The sequence below is a fragment of the Desmodus rotundus genome, chromosome 10, assembly GCF_022682495.2.
Source record: "Desmodus rotundus isolate HL8 chromosome 10, HLdesRot8A.1, whole genome shotgun sequence".
NCBI classification, from domain to species: Eukaryota; Metazoa; Chordata; class Mammalia; order Chiroptera; family Phyllostomidae; genus Desmodus; species Desmodus rotundus.
The window spans coordinates 64,540,332-64,560,858 of NC_071396.1; the positions used below are offsets into that span (position 1 = coordinate 64,540,332).

At 35.6% G+C, this 20,527-nt stretch overlaps 1 protein-coding gene across 1 annotated transcript in view; it reads left to right on the forward strand.

The window, feature by feature from the left end:
- Positions 1-20,527, forward strand: part of PIEZO2 (piezo type mechanosensitive ion channel component 2) — a 504,531-nt gene that overhangs the window by 155,222 nt on the left and 328,782 nt on the right. The window contains exon 3 of the mRNA XM_045187937.3: positions 12,661-12,786. Coding sequence (XP_045043872.2) covers positions 12,661-12,786 — 126 coding nt within the window. The remainder of the gene's footprint in view (positions 1-12,660; positions 12,787-20,527) is intronic.

Here is a 20,527-nt window from a genome sequence, read left to right on the forward strand (position 1 = left end):
TCCTGTAATAAAACATCACAACAAAACAAGTACCTCATAATATTAAGAATTAGGCATATCTTTACTACCCAAATTCTGAGTTTTGGGCTGATTTCCTTTTGGAAGTAGTGAAATTAGAGAAAGTAAAAGTGTTTGAGGAGTCTTCTTCAGGGAACAGAGTCATGTGAATGCATAGAGTTAGTGCCAGTGTTAATGACCTGGTGTGAATGAGCCAACACCCAGCTTTGTTTATGCTCTGTAAATGGGAAATGACCCTCAGAAGTCATGGAATCAATGTAATGCCCACTAGTACGTTTCTTGAATATCCAAGTGCAGTACTTCTTATTTTTCTATACATTTGTTTTCAAGTGTACATTCTTCATCTAGGGCAGGGGTCAGAAAATTGCAGCACACAGGTCAAAGCTGCCTGTACCCACCACTGTTTTTGTATGGACTGTGAGCTCACTTAAATGGTTAAAAAAATATCAAAATTATTTCATTACATATGAAAATTACCTGAAATTCAAATTTCAATGTCCATAAATAAGATTTTACTGGAACAGAGCCATTACTAATTTGTTTGTATATAATTTGTGACTGCTTTTGCCCTACGATGGCAGAATTGCATCCTTGCCTAAAATGATTACTCTCTGGCCTTGAAGCTAGAGAGGACCTAGAATTTTCAATTCTGCTGAAAGCTTTGACTCCTTCAACCTGTGCATGTTTATGTGCAAATATATTTTTATATATATTGTTTCTAATTAATTCAAATTAAAGTTACTTCCAATTTCTAATTTTTACTATCTTTATGATGAACCCAGCATTTTCTCTGCTCCTCAGTAGCATCTATGATCTCAAGGGTACAATATGTTCTTGTTCTATTTAGAGACTATGGAATCTTTGACAAGTTGTCTCTCACATAGTAGTTGTGAAGCAATTGTTTGTTTCACAAATAAATTAACAAATACATGAATAGAAGACAGTACATCAAATATTTCTTCCACTGTTTATGCTGCTCTATTGGAATTCCTAATGATACATGTCAAATTCTTTCAATCTGCTCTGCAACTGCTTACCTTCCAACTGCCGCTCCCAAATTTTTTGTTAGTTTGTGCTAAGTTCTCAATGAACTCCACACTGCTGTCCACCAATTCACTGAATTTATCTTTGATCTCTATCCAGTCCAAGGTTTATCTTCTCATTTTACTAATTAAGTGAGTATGTTTTTAATTTCTAAGACAGATAGTTGATTTTTAGTGCCATCTCTTTTATTTCATTCCTATTTAAAAATAATTTTTGTTTACTTTTCAGGATTTAATTTATTTACCATTTTTGAGGACCCCAAGCAACTTAGTTTGAAGTCATTTTTAGTATGTTTCATAATTTTCATTTTACTTTAGGAGAATTCATGCCCTCATCTCTTCTATCTTTGTGTTTCCACATGTATTTTTGAATTATGGTCTGTTTGGAAGAAGACATTTTTCTTTGTCTTAGTCCTTTCCCCTCTCTTACACTCATTCCAGCATTCTCTTTCTCCACAGCCCTGTGCTCACCTCTTTTTCTAATGCTTTTGTAGTTGTTCCCACCTGGGCCCCAGTGGAGAATTATATCATTTCCTAGTGGTTCAGAGATTTTTTCCTTTGATGATGTTGGGAATTTAGGCTTGTGCAGTAGGTCATATCCAATTCTTTCCTCATCCCTAATAACACAGCTCCTTGTAAACCATATATCATAAAGTGGTCAAGATCAGATTCTTTTCCAGAATCTTTGTAAAATCTGTGAACCTTGGATTTGTAACACAAACCCTTGTTTTAATCACTGTTCCTAACAATGGCCTCCTTACTTACAGTGAACGTGTAATTAAATGCTCACCAGGAAACCAACTTTGATTTCTATTGCCTGCTTCAAGGCCAGCCTGCAGACAGCTTTGCATTTATCTTCCCTTTCTGACCCCTAGAAATATTTATTTTATGCTGGTGTTTGGTATGTCTTTCTGGTGATCTGCTTCATATTTTATCTATCATTTTTATATGTTTAGAGCTAAAGAGATACCTGAAAATAATAACTACACCATCACCTAGAATTCCCAGGCCCCTAGTATTTTCTGAAGTTGGAAGGCCCTGCTGCTTCATGCTCTCAACCTGCTTCTTGCCCCATAGATATTAAGCACAAGGTACCTGCTAAGCTACCTGCAGGATGCTTATGCTCTAGCTAAGGACCATAAAAGTCTAGAACATGATAACTTCGTGGTTTTGTGGTGTGCCATCCTAATCTCTCTCCATGACTGTGGCACTTGTTTCTCCAGGTTGCTGGAGTGTTGACTCAAGACTGCTCACAGACAAATTTGCACTTAACTCTAGGAAATTTCATTGACAAAGTAGCACCCATGTTTAGAGACAGCTCCCATCTAATTTCTGGTCAATGATGGGGGTGGATTGGGTACAAAGTCTCAGCCCCGTTATCTCAATTCTAGAGAACTCTGAAGGACTATGGTGGCTCCAAAGCTTTCCAAACATCAGTTGAGGGCTCCTCTACAAGTGCATCCCTGCCCAGCTTCTTCTCCCTTGGTTCAGTTTCGCCACCTTCACTTCCCTATCAGTGCTGTGGCATATAGCTCTCCCCAGTAACTTCCTTCATAGCAATCTCAATTGCAGAGTCTGTTTTCTGGCAACCCAACTTAGCACAGCAACTAACAGCATAAGATATATATTCTCAAGTGTCATACACAGACAGTATGCAACGTAAGAATTAGAAAGAGGCTCATTTGCGTCAAAGATATTGTAGAAGTGAGACCTGGTCATGAATGATCAATTTAAAAAGAGAGGTGGAGTGGATACTTGTGAGGCTGGGAGTTTCATATCTTCTTCTTCTATCCCTTAGCTGTCATTCCTCTATATATCCAAAGCATCATTTTTTTCTATGGCACCATTTTTCTCTCTGATTATAGTGTCAACTTTATTGTGAAGAATGTTTTAGAAGAGATTACAACTCTTTAAAAGTTATTAAATAATAACACATAAAGATCCAAATGGGGAGGGAGAAAGAAAAAAACTTTTTTTGGCTCTAATAATATGCCAATAGAAATATTAGAAATAAAAAATTAAGCCTTTGCAAGGGAAGATTAAAAGATGGACTGAGCTGAGGAATTTCAAATTTCACTTGGAGAAACTCAGTGAAAGCTTTTAGTCCAATTTGTGAAGAAGGTAGGAAGAACTCTAGGGGGTAAATGAACTTGTCATTCATTCTTCCATTGGCTTTTGTAGTATTCCCAGAAGCCTCTCTGTAATTCACTCTTTTTAGCAAAAAATTGTTCTGAGGAATGCTGGAATGATGACCTCAGTGAGATTTCAAATGGAATATGTAGTATATGTGTATGCATTCTCTCTATTTGTGTCAGTTTGATCCTAATGGAATGGCCATTCTTCAGTCAAATGGTTAGTATTAGCAACTTCATATACTCAACTTAAAAGCTTGTCTGCTTAGTTTATTTTAAACTCCCAGCATACTCTTTCCAGCTAAAAGGTGTCCATATTTAACCTCATTGTGAATCAAAAAGAAAAATCTCATTTTTATGTATCAACTGGCTTTTCATTTGCTCTCTCCAGAACATAAAATTGTGGGGAATCTTTTCAGTATAAATACTTGCTCTCCAAGGTATTTTGTTTTCCTAAGTACCACATATATGGTAATTCTACATGGTTCTTCTAAGAGATTTTCCTAATTAAGTTGTAAACAAATAATAAAGATATCTTTGGTGTGGGATGAAGAAAATTTTGAAATAAATATCTTCAAACTCTGGTTTTACATAAAATTTGAATTTGATTCATTAACTTCATCTATAAACCAATGTATACTTTTTGTGTTTCCATTTTTACCAAAAAGAAAATTACCATAAATTTCTGAGCTCTTCTTTAAAATTGCTAGGATGTTGGATTGTGTTGCTTCTTAAGTGGAAATTTTCCAAATTAGCTTACAAATACTGACACAATAATGACGACATTGGATCTTTTACATGTCACATTTAAAAATCACTTGAAAGCTAGAGAATTCAAAATGTTGGCTAAAGCAATAACCTCTGAATTCTCTCAAAAGTATAACAGGAGAAGTTAGATTTATACCTATATTTAAAACCCAGTTCAACCTCACTAGCTATTAGGGAAATACAAATCAAAATTACCATGAGATACCACCTCACACCTGTTACAATGGCTAATATCAACAAGACAAGTGATAAAAAGGGCTGGCGTGGTTGTGGAGAAAAGAGAACCCTCATTCACTGCTGGTAGGAATGTAAACTGCTACAGCCACTATGGAAAACAGTCTGGTGGTTCCTCAAAAAATTAAAAATAGATCTATCATATGACCCAGCAGTCCCTCTTCTGGATATCTATTCAAAAAAACTAGAAAACATGTATTTGCAAAGATATATATGCCACTATGTTCATTGAAACATTATTTATGGTGACCAAGACATGTAGACAACCAAAGAGTCCTTCAATAGAGGATTAGATAAAGAAGACATGGTACCTATATACAATGAAATACCACTCAGCCATAAGAAAAGATAAAATATTGCCATTTGTGACAACATGGGTGGACCTTGAGAATATTAGGCTAAGAGAAATAAGTCAGAAAAAGCTAAGAACTATATGTTTTCATTCATATGTGGGATATAAAACTAAACTGTGTCATGGACACAGACAGCAATGTGGTGGTTGCCAGAGGGAAGGGAGTGGGGGATTTGGAGGGAGGGCCTAGTATGTAATGGCAGAATATGGTTTGACTTTAGGTGGTGGGCACACAGTGCTATATACAGATCTAGTATCAGAAATGTACACTTGAAACTTATGTGACCTTATTAACCAATGTCATCCCAATAAATTTGATTAAAAATAATTTTAAATACTGTAAAAAAACAGTTCTTGGGTATAATCTATTGATCAACAATAGTTCATTTTTCAAGCTCTATTTGAGGAAATATATAACAAATAAAATTGATGACTATAATTCAAGTTAAATTTTATTGAAAAAAGTGGTGCCTCATTTCCTTGTTATTTATTCCTTCTGTTAATATTAAGTTTCTTCTGCTTTGGCATTCTAATTGTCATAGAAAAATGGTATATAAATATACAATTTGGTACCATGTCATCCTGGCCATATATTACTTATTTTATGAATATCTGGGTTGTTTTTGCAAACCATCTAGAAGTTACCATATATCTTTTTGATCCTTTTCATATATGCCCAATTTTCTTATGTTTTAATTATGAGTAATTATTTATTAGATGACATATCTTTTGGATAATTTATATGTATTGTATGAATTAGAGTTAGTAGTCAAAACACATGGGCAACAAGATATCCTCAATTATTGCTGTATACAAACATATTTCCCAAACCAGAAAAACACAAATCATTTCTACGAATTCCACAAATTAATTAGAGCATGACTGACTGTAATTAGGGGTGTGTCTGTATGTGTAATCAAGTATCTTTTATCCATTTCTGTTCTGTTGCTCATCTTCTCTGGAGATCACCTTTGTGACAGGGATCCAGCATTATTCTCTTCTGTTTATTGAGCCAGTTTTTCATTTGTTAGATAGAGTATTCTTTCTTCTTGATTTATGGAGTAAACTTTGACATTTATCAAGTTCATATAATTTTTTCTGAGCTCTATACAGCATTCCATTTGACTTTCAAGTTCTTGATTCTTTGTTTGTTTTTGTTTTAACTTATGGGTTTATTTTTGAAATGTTTGTTCTGTATCTGTGAAATATGTCATTGGTACTTTAATAGGTATTGCATTGAATCTGTAAATTGCTTTGGGTAGTATGGACATTTTGATGATGTTAATTCTTTCAATCCATGAACATGATATATGCTTCCATTTATTTGTATCTTCCTTAATTTCTTTCTTCAGTGTTGTGTAGTTTTCTGAGTACAGGTTTTTACCTCCTTGGTTAGGTTTATTCCTAGGAACTTTACTTTTCTTGTTGCTATAGCAAATGGGATTTTTCCCCTTAATTTCTGTTTCTGATATTACATTGTTGTTGTACAACAGTGCCTTTGATTTCTGAATATTGACTTTGTATGCTGTTGTTTTGCCAAATTCACTTATTAAGTCATGTAGTTTTTTGGTGGAGTCTATAGAGTTTTCTATGTACACTATCATGCCATCTGCAAGCAGTGACAGTTTTACTTCCTCCTTTACGATTTGGATGCCTTTTATTTCTTTTTGTGTGTGATCACTGTGGCTAGAACTTCCTATAATATGTAGAATAGAGTGGTGAAAGTGGACAGCCTTGTCTTATTCCTGATCTTAGTGGGAAAGCTTTTAGTTTTTGTCTGTTGAGTATGATGTTGGCTATAGATTTCTTGTGCATGGCTTTTATTATGTTGAGGTTTTCTCCCTCTACTCCTACTTTGCTGAGTATTTTTATCATAAATGACTGCTGTTCCTTATCAAATGCTCTTTCTGCATCTATTGATATGATCATGTGATTTTTGTCTTTGCTTTTGTTTATGTGATATATTATGTTTATTGATTTGCAAATATTGTACCATCAGTGCAACCCTGGGATGCATCCCACTTGATCAGGGTATAGGATCTTTTTAATGTATTGCTGGATATAGTTTGCCAACATTTGTTGAAGATTTTTACATCTATGTTCATCAGCAATATTGCCCTGTAGTTTTTTTCTTTTTTGTGTCTTTATCTGGTTTTGGGATTAGGATAAGAGACCTCATGAAAAGAATTTGGGAGTCTTCCCTCTTCTTGGATTTTTTAGACTAGTCTGAGAAGGATAGGGGTTATCTCTTGCTTAAATGTTTTATAAAATTCTCCTCTGAAACTGTCTGGTCCAGGGCTTTTGTATACCAGGAATTTTTTTTAATACTGCTTCAACTTCACTAGCTGTTATTGATCTGTTCAGGCTTTGTGCTTCTTATTGATTCAGTTTTGGAAGATTATATTTATCTACAAATTTGTCCATTTCCCCCCAGTTTTCAAATACCTGATATCAAACTATATTACAAAGCCACTCTAATCAAAACAATCTGGTACTGGCATAAGAACACACACATAGATCAATGAAACAGAATAGGGAGGCTAGAAGTACACACATGTCTCTATGGTTAATAAATATTCAACCAAGAGGGCAGGAGCATAAAATGGAGTAAAAATAGCATCTAAAGTAAATGGTGTTGGGATATCTGGACAGCTACATGCAATAAAGTGAAACTCTACCACTAACTTACACGATACATACACAAAAATAAATTCAAGAAGAGTAAAAGTTGTTTAAATATAAGTTGTGACACCATAGAAGTTCTAGAGAAGAACATTGGCAGGGATATTTCAGATATTCCACATAGCAATATTTTCACTGATATGTTCCCTAGAGCAAGGGACATAAAGGACAGAATAACAAATGGAACCCTGGCTGGTGTGGCTCAGTGGATTCAGTGCCAGCCTGCAAACCAAAGGGTCACTTGCTCGATCCCCTGTCTAGGGCACATGCCTGGGTTGCAGGCCATTTCCCCAGTAGGGGGTGCCTGAACAGCAACCACAGATTGATGTTTTTCTCCCTCTCTTTCTCTCGCCTTCCCCCTCTCTAAAAATAAATGAATAAAATCTTTTAAAAAATAAACAAATGGTACTACATCAAATTAAAAAGCTTCTGCACAGCTAAAGAAAACATCAGCAAAATGAAAAAGGAAAGAACTGTATAGGAAAATATATTTGCTAATGATACTGTGGACAACAGTTTGATCTCCAAAATGTATTTAAAAAGTCACATGGCACCACACCAGGAAGAGAAACAATCCGACTAAAAAATGGGCAAAGAATCTGAACAGACATTTTCAAAAGAGAACATACAGAGGGCACAGAGACATATGAAAGGATGCCCAGCATCAGTAGCCATCAGAGAGATGCAAATTAAAACCACAGTATGATACCACTTCACACTGGTCAGAATGGCCAACATAAACAAAGCAACAAACAAATGCTGACAAGGTTGTGGAGAAAAGGGAAACTAGTACACTGTTGGTGGAATGCAGAGCAGTGAAGCCACTATGGAAAACAGTATGGGATTTCATCAAAAAACTGAAAAAGGAACTGCCTTTTGACCCAGCAATACCACTGTTGGGATTTACCCTAAGGATCCTGAAACACTAATTCAAAATAATCTATGCACCCCAATGTTCACAGTAGCATTATTCACAATACCCAAGTGTTGGAAACAGCCTGAGTGCCCATCAGTAAATGAGTGGATCAAAAAACTGGTACATTTACACAATGGAATACTATGCAGAAGAGAGAAAGAAGGAACTCCTACCCTTCTCAACAGTATGGATGGAACTGTAGAGCATTATGCTAAGTGAAATAAACCAGGTGGTGTAAGACAAATCCATACAATCTCACCTATAAGTGGATCCTAAACAACAAAACAAACAAGTGAGCAAAATGTATCAGAGATATGGAAATAAAGCACAAACTGACAGTAACCAGAGAGGAGGTGAAAGGAGAGTAATGGGGGAAAGAAGGGGAAGGTTCATCAAGGGAAATGTATATATGACCCATGGACAAAGACAACTGGGGAAGGAGGATTGAATATGGGAGGTAAGGGTGGTATGGCTGGGGAGAGTAATAGGGAAACAATGAGGACAACTGTAACTGAACAACATAAAAAATTTGATTTAGCTCTTCATGGATTTTTATACATCCAAATATATATTTTAAATAAGTTTATTGATTTTCTCAATATATGTTATGTTTTCTGAAATATAAGTTTCTCCTGCTACTGTATTTGTAATTATATTGAATACATAGAATAAATTTGGAAAAAATTGACATTTTTACTGTTAAGTCATCTGATTCATGAATGTGACAAATCTCTTTTTTCATTCAGGTATTCTTATTTGTTTTACTGTTGAGTTTTACAGTTTTGTTAACAAAGGTCTCCTGTATTATTTTTTAAGGTTAATTCTAACTTACTTTTTATTATATATTTATTGATTATGCTATTACAGTTGTCCCATTTCCACCCCTTCACTCCACTCCATCCTCCACATCCCCTCCCTCCCACATCCCCCCCCTATAGTTCATGTCCATGGGTCATACTTATAAGTTCTTTGGCTTCTACATTTCCTACGCTATTCTTACCCTCCCCCTGTCTATTTTCCACCTATCATTTATTCTACTTATTCTCTGTACCTTTACCCCCCTCTCCCCCTCCCACTCCCCTATTGATAACCCTCATGTGATCTCCATCTCTATGCTTCTGTTCCTGTTCTAGTTGTTTGCCTAGTTTGCTCTTGTTTTTGTTTTAGGTGTGGTTGTTAATAACTGTGAGTTTGCTGTCATTTTTACTGTTCCTATTTTTGATCTTCTTTTTCTTAGGTAAGTCCCTTTAACATTTCATATAATAAGGGCTTGGTGATGATGAACTTCTTTAAGTTGACCTTACCTGAGAAGCACTTTATCTGCCCTTCCATTCTAAATGATAGCTTTGCTGGATCCAGTAATCTTGGATGTAGGTCCTTGCGTTTAATCTTGGGTAATGTAATGATGATGTGCCTTGGTGTGTTCCTCCTTGGGTCCAGCTTCTTTGGGACTCTCTGAGCTTCCTGGACTTCCTGGAAGTCTATTTCCTTTGCCAGATTAGGGAAGTTCTCCTTCATTATTTGTTCAAATAAGTTTTCGATTTTTTGTTCTTCCTCTTCTCCTTCTGGCACCCCTATAATTCGGAAGTTGGGACATTTCAAGATGTCCTGGAGGTTCCTAAGCCTCTCCTCATTTTTCCAAATTCTTGTTTCTTCATTCTTTTCTGGTTGGATGTTTCTTTCTTCCTTCTGGTCCACACTGTTGATTTGAGTCCCAGTTTCCTTCCCATCACTATTGGTTCCCTGTACATTTTCCTTTGTTTCTCTTAGCATAGGCTTCATTTTTTCGTCTGGTTTTTGACCAAATTCAACCAATTCTGTGAGCATCTTGATAACCAGTGTTTTGAACTGTGCATCTGATAGGTTGGCTATCTCTTCAACCAATTCTGTGAGCATCTTGATAACCAGTGTTTTGAACTGTGCATCTGATAGGTTGGCTATCTCTTCCTCGCTTAGTTGTATTTTTTTCTGGAGCTTTGAAGTGTTGTCATTGGGCTTTTTTTTTTTTTTTTTTTTTTGTCTTGGAGCGTCTGTTACTTAAAGGGGCAGAGCCTTTGGTGTTTCCTGGGGCGGGGACCCTTAGCTGTGAGGCTGTATGTGGGGGAGGGGCTGAAAGGGAGCAATGGAGCCTGCTCCACTCTCCATAGGATTTCAGCCACTCCCTCTACTACCCATAATCAAATTGGGCTCCTGTGGTGCTGGTTCCCGAGTGGGTGGGCTTGTGCACACTCTAGACCCCTGTGGGTCTCTCCAACGACCTCTCCTGTGAGGCTGGGAGTCTCTCCTGCTACCGCCCCAACCCCCACGGGTGTTTTCAATCAGAGGTTTGAGGCTTTATTTCCCCACACTGGAGCCCTGGGTTACATGGTCTGCTTCGCTCCCTGCTGTTCATCCTGGTTAATCTCTGTGCGAATGTGGGGCCACAGGGTCTGCTGGTTGTCAGACTGCCTACCCTGTTCATCCCACACTCCTTCAGTCTCAGTCCCTCCACGGCCACGGGAGTCCTCTCTGCCCTGGTGCCCATCTCCGCCCCTCCTACCGGTCTGGATGTATGTTTCTTTTTTATCTCCTTGGTGCGGACTTCCTTGCTGTTCGATTTTCTGTCAGTTCTGGTTGTTCGAGGAGGGGCAGTGTGTCTACCTACTCTACCATCTTGGTTCTCCAATTCTGACTTACTTTTACCAGTCAAGGTTCAACCTATAGGAATTGGCTTACTCTATCAATTAGGTAAGCTGGCTAAGAAAGTCCAAAGTCCATAGGGCAGGCTGCTTTCAGGAAGTGAAAATCACCATCATGATCAAGCTGAAATTCATGGGCACAGGTTAAAGCTACTGTTTAAGACTTTCCTCCCCCACGCCCATGCCTGGATCCCCAGCCTAGTTTTCAGTCCTTCCAACTGATTGAATCAGGCCTGCCCAGCTTACCAACGATAATGTCCTTACTTAAAACCGTATTTTACCATGTATAATGTGCACCCACGTTTTTGACCCAAATTTTCAGGAACAAAAATCTTTTGTTTTAATTTTTTAATTCAATTTTTTTTATTTATATTTAGAAGCAAAACCAATGATCATATTCCAGGGTATTATTTTGCATATGGATATCATTATTGCTATCTAGAGTTATACTTTTAACACATAAGCACAAATAAAAGAATTAAAACATTTATATAAACACAGAACTAGTACTACCCATGTATAATGTGCATCCTTATTTTTACCTCAAAAGTTTGGGCAAAAAAAGGTATATTATACATTGCAAAATATGGTAAATTAATTAGAATTTTTTTATCACATCTGTAAACTTAGAGCAATATCTAGACTAGTATTTGATTAAATAACTGGGGACTGTAGCCTAGCCAACTGACACATTAACAAAACCATTACAATATAGTTTTGATTCCTAATTTAAGTTGCATCTTCTTTTTTTCTTACTTGATTATTATTAATGTAGAGGAGCTATACTGATTTCTATAAGATGATATTGTGCCTGAATCATTTTCTTATATTTGTTCTAATAGATGGTCAGTTGACATTCTATATAGATAATATCATCTGCAAATAATTCCATTTGATCATATTATCTGCAAATAATTCTAGTTATTTCAACTCTTAATTTTTTCTTATCTTATCACATTGGCCAGTATACCTAGTAATATGTTAAGTGGAAATGATATCAAGTATCTTAGATCAATATCTGACGTTAATGGATTATGTCTAAAATTCCACCATAAGTAGGGTTTTTGCTTTAGATATGGTATAAATTCTTTATCATATTAAGAATATTTCCTTCTGTTCCTAGTTTTCTGATTATTTTCTTTTATTATGAAGAGATTTTGAACTTTATGAAATATTCATTATGTATCCATTGAACAAAGCACGATTCAGACTACTAGTGTTTGACCTAAATATTTGTTAACTTTAAGCCACGCTTGTTTATCTACAATAAGCCCTTGCTTACTACGATGAATTATATTTTCCTATGTTATTTTGTTTGGTTAGCAAAAATCTTTTTAATAATTTGTGTCTATTTGTTATAAGTAAAATGGGCTCATAATTTCCTTTTCTTTTCTAGATGTATTTAATTTTGAAATTAATGTTACTCTATCTTCTTAAAATGTTTTAGGAAACTTACCCTTTTCTCTATTCTCTGGAACTGCTTTTATTAGATAGGGATTATTTGTTCTTTCAAAGGTGGCAGAACTCCCATACAAAATTTTCTGGGCTAGGGAATTTTTGTGTTACCACAAAAATGAACCACAAAAGTTATGATAAATAGGAAAGAATGTTTCTTTTACATTGAATTTTTAATCTATGTTAATTGTATAATTTTACAAAGGAAATAAGATAGCCTTCATCTTTAGACTAATAGTTAAGAGAGTAATTGTTACTCTTCATATACTTTTGAGTCAGTTTACATAATAGGTTATATAGAAACATGCTTTATGTGGAACTCTACAAAGATGAGAATGAGTGTGTTTCATCCTCTCACAATCTCTGTGCTTTTATCCCCTAGGACATACAGGACGGTTATTAAAGTCTCTATGCTTCACCAGTCTTTCCTTCCTGTTACTGCACATCATTTTTCACATCACATTGGCTAGCCTTGAAGCTCAACACCGTATTACACCTGGATACAACTGTGAGTACTAATTATTTTTCATATTATGGATGTGTATAATAAAGTTATGTGTCATAACTTTCATAGAAATCTATGTAATAATTAATTATATTATCAAATTCATAGCAATTTTTTATCATTTTTCAATCCAATATACTATACATACATATAAACAAACTTTGCTATGGAGAATTAAGTAATACTAGCAAATTAATTAATGAATCTTCAACATATATTAGATATTAGATTGCAATCTGTATGTAAGACATTATCATTGAGCATAAGCCAAAAAAATCAAGATTTACATATAGTCCTGAGAACTTACAGTACAGCTAATGAGACAAGACATGTACAATTTTTAACATCATAAATAAAAATATAAAAGTAGAATACCAATATAGTATTTAGTGACCTAAATCCTATTCTGAAGCATAGTATAAAAAAAAATTGTCTTTATGGGGAAAATGAAATGACATATAGTTTCTTTTTCAAATTGGGAGGGGTTTTTTATTCATAGGAAAATAACATTATATAAATGATATTTTGAAGTTATGATCATAAAAATTCAACACATATATGCTTTATCTAGGTAGTATCATTTTTCCAAAATTAACTTGCCTTCAGATAAATTCTACTTCAGTTTTTGTAGGACATGTGATTGTGATTTGAAAAATAAAGCATTTCAAGTAGAAGAAATACAATTCATATGTTTTAAGTTAAACACCAAGAAACCCCGAGAAATTTGAAATAGACTATAATAACAGTTTTAAATTGTCCATTTTTCTTTGAAGAACTCATTTGTTAGTTGGAAATTTCCTGATTTTCCATAAGGGCAAACATAAGTAATTTGAAGTAAACCTAAACTTCCCCATAAAATAAAAAGGGAGTCAAAATTCTTTACAAATCAATGAGTATTAACATATACATAGTAAGAAATTCTTTAGTAAAAACAGATTTGTAAACTATTCAGTATCTCTCACTGGGTAACTTAATATAGTTAAATTTTACAGAGCTAAAGTTAGTATTCATTTTGGCCATTTTATTGAGTTCAGAGTGCCTTGGATAATGATACCTATCAAAATGCTTTTTGATTTAAGATATGTCTATTATTTAAAAAATTGAGATATAATTTATATACCATAAAATTCACCCACTTAAAGAATATTATTCAGTGGTTGTTATGTTATGCAATCATTACCACTATCTAATTCCAGAACAATTTTATCACTCCAAAAAGAGACTCAGTGCCCATTTCCTCTTCTGCCTCTATTAGATTTACCTATTCTGTACATTCCATCTAAACAGACTTATTTGTGTCTGACTTCTTTAATTTAGCATAAAGTTTTCAATGTTCATCAATGTTGTAGAATGTGTTAGAACTTCATTCCTTTCCATGGCTAAATAATATTCCATTATGAAGATGTGCTTTTTTTAATGGTTAGAAGAGCTCACTTGATTATTAAAAACTTGATAAAATGCAGTGCTTAAATATAAATGGAAATTATAGTGATAAAGAGTATTTATTTTACTTGGCTAGGCTCAAATCATTTTGGACTTAGTAGAAATGATATCAGTGATATTTTATTCCTTTGCAACTTTTTAAATAAGCCATTCCCAGAACCATAAAGAAGAATTTTGAACCACACGTGTTGTCTGAATGAAAGGCTATTTTATGAATAAAGAGTTCTTCACCACTGAAAGTTTTTAATCACTGGTACATTACAAATCACTGGACTTTAAAAAAGATTTTATTTATTTATTTTTAGAGAGGGAAAAGGAGGGAGAAAGAGATGGAGAGAAACATCAATGTGTGAGAGAAAAGAACCTGCAAGGCAGGCATGTGCACTGTCTAGAAATTGAACCGGGGACATTTTATTTTGTGGGAAAATACCTGACCAACTAAACAACACTGGTCAGGGCACAAGTCATCAGATTTTTATATTTTGAGTTTATAAGTATATATCTTGCCTGTTTTTACAAATAATTTTAGGTGCTGAGTGATAATGTAGCAAGGATTTACTGGAAGCATCTAGATTAGGAAGTGAAATTCATTATTTATTCTGACTCAAAAAGTCTAGGTATTTCTATTTTAATTCAAAATGGTGATTGTCACAGGTGGAGCATGGTGGGGGGAAAATGAAGACAACTGTATTTAAACAACAATAAAAATTATTTTAAAAAATGGTGATTGTCCACAATTTTGGAAGAGTCAATATAAAAAATAATATAATAATGCAATGTTAAAACAATACCTCTTTTTTTACCTTTATAAATGTATTTATTCTCTGTAAGTTATTCTCTATAAGGTCCAGACAGACAGACAGACAGACAGAAAGACATATAAACTTTAACATACAAACACATGTAAGTTTGTTCTTGTTTTGTCTCTTCCTTCTCAGGCAAGGATCCAAATTACCTAGATACTTTGGGTACGCCCCACATTCACAACATGAAGTTTGTTGCTCAGTGGTGAAAGGTGGAGGCCATCTCAGGTGCAGTCAGAGCTGACTCTTTGACATGCCTCTTCCTAAGCATTCTTTGTGACCTAATCCTAGGGAGTTAGATCTGCCTCTTCCAAACTCATAGCCTAAATATTTGGGCTTCTAGATACCAAGATATTTTAATGTCTCTCTCAAAGATGGTTTGATTCACGCACATTGCCCTCTATTGCTATTCTTTACCGCAATATTACTTGAACGTGTCTAAATCTAATATATCATCCTACCTTTCTTTTTTGATACTCCCATATAAAAACTCTTTGGTTCCATGAAGAGTCAATCTAATAAAGTCATAAGAGAAATGTTATTTCTATCAAGTTAGATTCTAATTTGACTTTTATCTCTACAAAAGTTAACATTCCAGTTTGAAATATTGCTAGTAACCTACAGAGAAGGGATGTGCTAAAGATTGAATTAGAAAAGGAATTTGAGCTCTTTACTTCCAGCCATAAGCACCTTGAAAGTGAGTTTACAGAAGTCATAAATTTCTTTTGAAAAATGAGTGATACATGCAACAGCATTGGCTCATTGGGCATTAGAGATTTTTTTGGGTTAGTTTCATGTGAAGCATTTAAAAGTAATACATTCTTGAAAATGGATAAAAGAGAAGGGCAAACAAACTTCAGAGCTTTGCAAACTAGTTTAGTCCAAGATTGACACAGGCCAGGTTTTCAGCCTAGAGCATTTTTTTAATGATCAAGTTATATAAAATCCTGAAAATACTGTTAGAGTGGGTAATGGAAACATTGACTTTCAATTTAGAGTTGACTTCACCTCACTAATGTTATTGTTTCTTGAGCATTTGGAGTTTCGATTATACCACCACAGTTGTAAATACAAACTCAGCTATTTTGATACCCCACATTGGAAGTGTAGCCTTTCTTGGCATTGGTAGATGTAAAGTAGCAAAATTTCAAATAAAAAGACAAAAAGTGTCTTGGCCAGTAGTGTTGTGCATTTTGGATGCTTTCTGTATGTTTAAGACATTGGTAAATTAAAGTGAAATAACCCAGACAGGTCAGGTTTCCAAATCATATTCAAGTGGTATTCGAATTCAAGACCACCAAGTGTTCATTTTATATGTGTTTAATTTTATTTTCCTAACTGCTCCTCTCCCTATTTAAAACTCACATACCCTCACCCTTATTTTGGCAAAAGCTCTCAGTATTCCTCAGGAATCTAAGACACATGTTTGGGGGACAACAGTAGCATTTATAAATATTGAGTCATTGGGAGTTCTTGTTCCCCCAGAGCCCTGTGAATATTAACTGGCAGTAGTAAAGATTTTCTCAAACCAGCCTATTTAGTTTTTGACTAGCTGGCAGGTTTGTTAAAGGTGCCATTGTGCAGAACTGAAACTTAACACACCTCTCCCTCTTTCTCTCTCTTTTTCATTTCCAAAACGGTACTCTTATAGGTAAGTGAGGAAATCGATGGGGCAGGGGAGAACTCTGTAAATTTTCCTCAAACATATGTTGTACCGCTTACTAAAATATTTTCATTCCATCAAAACTATATTATTTAAACAAATGTAAACCCGGTTTCAATTATGTCATTACAGATTCCATACAAGTAGTTTGTTTGACTGAGTGGTGGATGTGTGGCAATGTTAGTGAAATTTCAAGGCCAGTCTGGATTCTTCTGCTGCACCAAAGCATGGTATTGATTGAAAGAAACTTTTGAGTTCAAAACTATAAAGGAAAAATTTGTGGTGATAATGGCTATTATTTGTAGAGCATCTACCAACTGTAGGGCCCCAGGGATCATTATATTCCTTTTCCAATTAATTACTAAGCTTTTCTAGTTACAAATTTGCTTTAAGTAGAATACTCCATAAATATGATCCCATGCCATTTTATAAATGGAGGTAGGTAGGGCTGTGCAGATGAACAGCTGTGCACTGCCTGCAGGCCTGAGGAAGTGAGTGGGAGCTGCAGGCTGTCCTAGGCACTGATGACTGGCTGGGCTCCCTCTTCCAGGCTGGATCCAGCTGGAGAAAGAGGAATCATCTTATTCCTACAAAAAGTATGGTCAGCTGGCCAAGACTTGTACCTATAGGGCTGTGCTTTTTATGATCTCTCTCTCCAAGGAGCTACCTTTATTTTGTATAAACATAGTGCCCAGTCTGCATGCCATGTTGAAGTAGGGATGAGGGTAATGATGGATGAGGTAGGGATGAAGGTAGCGTTGAGAGTAATTAACAACGAAGAAACAAGTCTCTGTGAGTTGCCTGAAGCTACCAAGTGTTTGAGCTGGGATGTGAGCACTGATGTGTCTGAGTTTCCACTTTCTTTCCTATTCTTTGTGGTACTCTATTTATCACCTATTTAGGATTTGTTCCACATTGCACTTCCTAGGACTTTGAATTAATATAGTTTCAAAAGACTTAAGTAAGAGTTTCTGGTATTTAGTATTCTGGTATTTTCTCTTGTTTGATTATTGTCCTAATAATGAATTAAATATTTCTTTGGGTTAATTCAATTGCAGCATTTATTGCTAGATTAGTTTTTTCCTGAGATATAGCTGCTTTCTTCCAGTTTGGGGGAGGGACCTCTAGAGTATCAACTATTCTCATTCTAACAGCATAGAGAACTTGACCCAGAAGCCCATTGACCAAGAGGTTATTATAGACCTTAATAGTATTTAATCCTGATGCTCTGCTATTGTCAAAACATATGAAGTTCCCAATGCTGAGCCCCAAGGTATGACACAACAGCATGTGACTGAAGGACAGATATGGGCCTGGTGGTTCAGCATCCCATTCCAATGATTGCTGGGTGGACACAAGGAGTAAGCCGATCTTGTAGACACTCTGCTTTTCAGTGCCAGTAGCTTGTCTCTTGGCTCACATAGACAGAAATTCATCCCATGCTTTGCTCACCATTAATTGTAATTAGAGAGGGAGCCCTAGATTTTCAGTAACCTGATGGATATAGCCTCATAAAATAATTGCATAGCTTAAGGAAATTCTTTATTTTTATTTTTCTTATCTGAAACAGTACTGTGGAGGAAAGAGTTAGTATTTATGGACTGGGAGATAAATATGTAAAAGGAAACCAGACCCATACTCACTTTAAGAGCTGTTTTTTGCAATCAGTTTCTGCCACCTGCTTTCTTATGAAATTTGGCCTGGAGGCTCTGTGAGGTGGCTTCTAGGAAAGACTTGATGCTTCCCATCTCTCTTTTTTTCTCCTCTCCCTTGCTACCTTCCTGAAAGCAAGTACTACCCCCTTGACACAACAATTTAAAAACAAAAGAAACCAGAAAAACCAGTTGCAATTCTTCCGGCCATCTGTTCCAGGATGAAGACATTAGTCTGATTTTTTTCTTAACTATAATAGTCTAAAAGCACCTGAATCATATGTATACCTTCCAATTACATTTATAATAAACAAAATTAGCCTTAAGTGTTATTTCCTTTAGCCCCTGGTGATTGAAGCAAATGCTTTTTCCATGCACCAACACTCTTAGGCATATGCCAACCATGTTCAGCCCTGTGGGCAAGGCTCTTCCAGCCTAAGACTGGTTTATGATCAGAAGGCTCTGGATGGAAAGCATTGCTGCATGAGAGCTCTGGTAACATGATATTGGGTAGAGCCTATTTTCTTGGAATAAAGAATATATTCAGTTTTTACAGGCAAAAGCTAGACTCAGGCAAAAGGAAAAATTGAGGGGGTGGGACCACGAGGAAGACAAACCCCATCAAGATGAGAATCTCTTAGGCCAGTGCCTTGCTGATATCTTGATTTTTGATAGTTATATAGGGAAGCTTAGTTTACATAGCCTTTTTCAAATAGAATATCTTATTTTACTGTGAGAAATATTTTTCTTGAGAATTCTTTGTACTGTCCAATACATAAGTAAATTTAGGACCTTATGTGACTGTGGCAAATTACTTATCTTTGTCTCATTTTCTTCACTGTAAAATGAAGATAAGGATAGTCAGCCATCTCAAAGTGTTAGGAGCATTGAGTTAATACAGGCCATGCATTTAACACTGCCTGGCCCATAGCAAGTGCTCAGTAAGTATAAGCTGTTGTTGTTGTTGTTGTTGTTGTTGTTGCTGCTGCTGCTATTATTATTAGAAAAGTCATATTTCTCACACAAGGTCATACACTACAAGATGGCAGAAACAACTCAGATCCAAATTCTATCTCCAAATCGTATGCAGTCACATACATACTTGAAATTTTTGTGAAAAATATGAAACTTACATTATACCAAACAATTCTCTATTTCAATCTTTAACTCAGTTTCTTACTAATTCTTATATTTGGGTTTATACCAACTTTATGTTGTGCAAATGAAATCACAGATAACAGGGTGAAATGGTACTGGTTGGTTGATGCCAATGAAGTGTATCTTTAGTGACCCTATACTCTCTTTCAGTACTTTTTTTCTCTTCTTCAGCACCTTCTCCACTGGGAATTTTCACCCAACCTGTTCCATGGCCACAGTGTCAGGTCTGGTCTGGATTTGTGAATACAATTTGTTTCTATCCTCATTCTCTTATCTACCCCACAGCTTTTCATCTATGCTATGCATTGCCTTCACAGAGGAAAATACAATATTATTCTCCATTTATTACCCTTTCTATAATATAGAATTTTAAAAGGAAACAGTAAAGAATGCAAATATTAGGAAGAGAAGGAGCTAGTGTGTGATTATGTGAAGTTAACTAACCCTTTACATACATCTCTCTTTAATCCTTACTACATCTTAAAAAGTAGCAGCTCTCCCTTCCATATTATTGACAGGGAGGTGAGGACTAGAGGCAGAAAGTATCATACCCTAGGTTACTTGATTGGTGGCAGAGCTGGAATTCAAATTGAGGTCTCCTGGCCTCCATAACCCATACTGTTTCCAGTATATTATCCAGCCTCATAAGATGTTGGGTAGAACTTTATGAAGAAATTGGCCTTTGGTTAACTAGATTTTTAAAAATAAGACATGCAATTTGGGGGATGTGCTGAATAAAAGATAATTAATCTGATATATTAAATATAGGTAAATTGTTCACGGTTGGTAGTAACTTAGTGTGGTTTACTTGGTAAATATTTGTTCTAAATCACTAAAAAATAGTATCTTCATCCCTAAGAGACATCAGTGGGACACTACAGGAGCTGCTGGCTGCATGCATGGGTAAACATTTACTGCTGGGGTGGTGTCCTAGTCCCTCCTGATTCACTTTTCTGCTGGCATTCCTTTGGGGTGGGGGTAGACGATTGTCCTGCCGTAGGCCCTGTGTCAACTTGACAACCACT